This window comes from Poecilia latipinna, unplaced genomic scaffold (genome assembly GCF_001443285.1).
Source record: "Poecilia latipinna isolate Pla-1442-1.1 unplaced genomic scaffold, P_latipinna-1.0 Scaffold1889, whole genome shotgun sequence".
Taxonomy (NCBI): domain Eukaryota; kingdom Metazoa; phylum Chordata; class Actinopteri; order Cyprinodontiformes; family Poeciliidae; genus Poecilia; species Poecilia latipinna.
The window spans coordinates 38,595-41,660 of NW_015114505.1; the positions used below are offsets into that span (position 1 = coordinate 38,595).

The 3,066-nt window shown below is 36.3% G+C and overlaps 1 protein-coding gene across 1 annotated transcript in view; it reads right to left on the reverse strand.

Moving 5' to 3' along the window:
• The window catches only part of actn2b (actinin, alpha 2b), a 35,296-nt gene extending 32,699 nt beyond the window's left edge, over positions 1 to 2,597 (reverse strand). Inside the window, exon 1 of the mRNA XM_015015177.1 lies at positions 2,294 to 2,597. Within this exon, the coding sequence (XP_014870663.1) occupies positions 2,294 to 2,419 (126 nt within the window). The 5' untranslated portion in view covers positions 2,420 to 2,597. The remainder of the gene's footprint in view (positions 1 to 2,293) is intronic.
• Between the last annotated feature and the right edge of the window lie 469 nt (positions 2,598 to 3,066).

Below are 3,066 nucleotides of genomic sequence, written 5' to 3' on the forward strand. Positions count from 1 at the left end.
AGCCTCGGCCTCCCACAATGCCAACGGAGGTTTTTCTGAGCTTTAAGAGGTGGCTTGGGCCTTAAAACTGCATCTCCAACACGGCCAGGTCCTTTATAACCCCGCTCACGCCCTCACTGACAAAATGTGTATTTTTAGAAATAAGCTAAATGTTAGTAAAGTTTGTTTTTTTTTTTTGCCTTGTGCTTACCTCAGAGTAAGCGTGAAATTCGCATTGCGTGATAACTGTGACTATACAGCAGAATCGCTAAAAGAAAAAAAAAAACAAACTTTACTATCATTTAGCTTATTTCTAAAAATACACATTTTGTCAGTGAGGGCGTGAGCGGGGTTATAAAGGACCTGGCCGTGTTGGAGATGCAGTTTTAAGGCCCAAGCCACCTCTTAAAGCTCAGAAAAACCTCCGTTGGCATTGTGGGAGGCCGAGGCTATATCGGGTTGAGCTGGTGCTGGTAAACTCCAATACATTTCTGCCCGGTCTCTATAAACAAAAGAATTCCCCAACCCAAGGACGCTGGATTAACCCCACTATAATGCCTTTTGGTCCCCAGTTTAAAATTAGATGCAGAGTCCATTCTGATCCGGAGAGCGTCATCATGTGCTGGAAGCATCTGTTGACAGCTCGCATTCCGGGCGTATCAGTGGAGAGGCGGCGGTCCGCGGAGCCGCTGGAGCGGCTATTGTTAGACAGTTTGGTACCCGCCGCATCCGTCCGTCAAAGCCGAAACTCGCTGGACTCCGGCAGGCTGACGTCACTTAAGAAGAACGGCGCCGGAAATTGTGAGAGCCGCCCTTCAAAATAAACCCAATAACGAACGCGTTCCGCTTTAATAAATTCCATTTCTGGAAACTACCACGTGTCACTTCTACATTTTTATGTGAAACGTTGTTTCAGTTGTTGTCTAATGCATATTATATCTAATTAGTTGTGTTCATTTGGCATTATTTATAATTGCTGAAGTTCATCATAGGTCCTTTGTGTGCACTATTGTAATTACAGTCACCTTTCTACCTCACATTGATTATGGTTAAGTTATATACTCTTAGCTCTTCACAGAAGTCGAGCTTGTTTGTTTATTCATCACAGAATTAAAACCTCTTCGGTTCCCTGGCCTTAATTGTCCCCTCAGACTGTTACATTGGTATAATTTCATTACAATGAATAACTGGCGGTTTATTAGTTCATCAAACTTCCTAAGTTGCCTAAACAGAGCACTGCACTCTACTGTTTTTTCTATATTCCCTTTCAGTGTGTACTGAATTTTGGTTTAAAAAAAAATAAAATAAAATAATAATAATAATAATAATAATAATAATAATAATAATAAATAAAAATAAAACTTCTTACAACTTCTAATCAGAGAAAAACGCAAAAATTTAAGTAATCAGAAGTGTTTTAGACATTTAGGAATAAAGAAAACATCACTAGATTTGTGTTGCTGATATATATATATATATATATATATATATATATATATATATACATATATACATATTTTTTTTTTTTTTTTGCTGGTATTTTTCAGTAATTTGGATGAATTTAACTGATTATGGGTTATTTTAACACATTATATATCTGTTTAAAACTGGTTACTCTTGAGAATAAGAGCTCATGTCTCAGTGACATTGACCTGTGTAAATAAAGGTGAAATCCTTTGCAGCAGGAAATACTTCAAACTGTCACTGTATCTTATCAAATAGACTGGCTAACATCCCAGTAAGTCCACTTAAGGAAATTTATCTGGAGGAGAGCAGTGACTTTGGAGGCTGAGGCTGTTAGTCAGTCTCAACCTCAAACAATATGAAACCATGAAACAATGAAATGTAGAGTGGAACAGTTTTATTTTTGTATAGCATATATTTATCACCATATTAATTGAATTAGTCAACTGTTAATATGATTTCCCCATTTTAAATGAGTATTGACAAATTTATATAAATATATGGCTTTCGTATTATTATTCTTATAATTTTTGACACTTCTGGAACACCTTAGTATGGATTATTCCATCGGTTGTTTTATTTTGAAAAGATGTTAACCGGAAAAATCTATTACTATTGATCTTTTTCCAAAGTTAAACCGTCAAGTTGACCGCTTGATGTTTGGCAATGGTTTATTCATTTATTTATTTATTTTTTAAGAAAAACTAAAATTGATTCAGATTTTTAAAAATTAAAACCACAATACTGACGATGACAAAACCACCGGTCACTTTTTATTTATTTATCTGTTTTTCTTAAAGGATAATCAAAGTAAGCTAAACCAGTTTCATAATTAACGAAACAGACATACTTTCCTCTGCTGTTGCTCCCAGGCGGGGTCCAGCAGCATGTCCCTGTCCCATTCTTCTTCCTGTAGCATGTACTCATCCTCGTACCCGTTATCATAGTGCACCGTTGTCTCTATTTGGGTCATCATCTTGCCCCGGTGTTTTCTCTTTTCTCGAAGCCTTTATGTGAATTTATCCTGTAAATCGATGCTGATTTAAGGTAAATCTCTCTCTTCTAAGAGCCGCTGTTGCCCCTCTTTCTCTGTGCCTCCCGCTCGGCCTTGTTCTTCCGACCTCACAGAAGGCTGGATGAGCCAATGACTCTGTGATTAGTCCTAAACCAGTGGCGGTTCTTGAATGAATGACACCACGGGCCAGCCCCTCCTTCTGAGGCCCCATGCACACTCAGACAAAGCCTGTTGGGAATAATAAAAAGTATTTTTATTTTTTTTTAATAATGTTGCTTATCAGAAGAGGCTGACCTAATAATTAAACTAGATGGGTTTTTTTTCTTCTCAAAATAGATTCTCAATTTTGATAGAAGCCTGTGTCTAAATATACCAGCAATTAATTTTTTTTAGCTTAGATGTATTTGTGGTTCTATTTTTAATTGAAATGTTGATTATATATATTTGTACATTTTGATTTACCAACTTACCAAATAGAATGTGCCATATTAAACTGTGTTCACTACGCAGAGGAACGACCATCCCCCATTGGCTAGATATGCAAAAAAAAAAAAAAAAAAAAAAAAAACCTTTTTCACCCTTTAACTTTTTTTTTTTTTTTTTTTTTT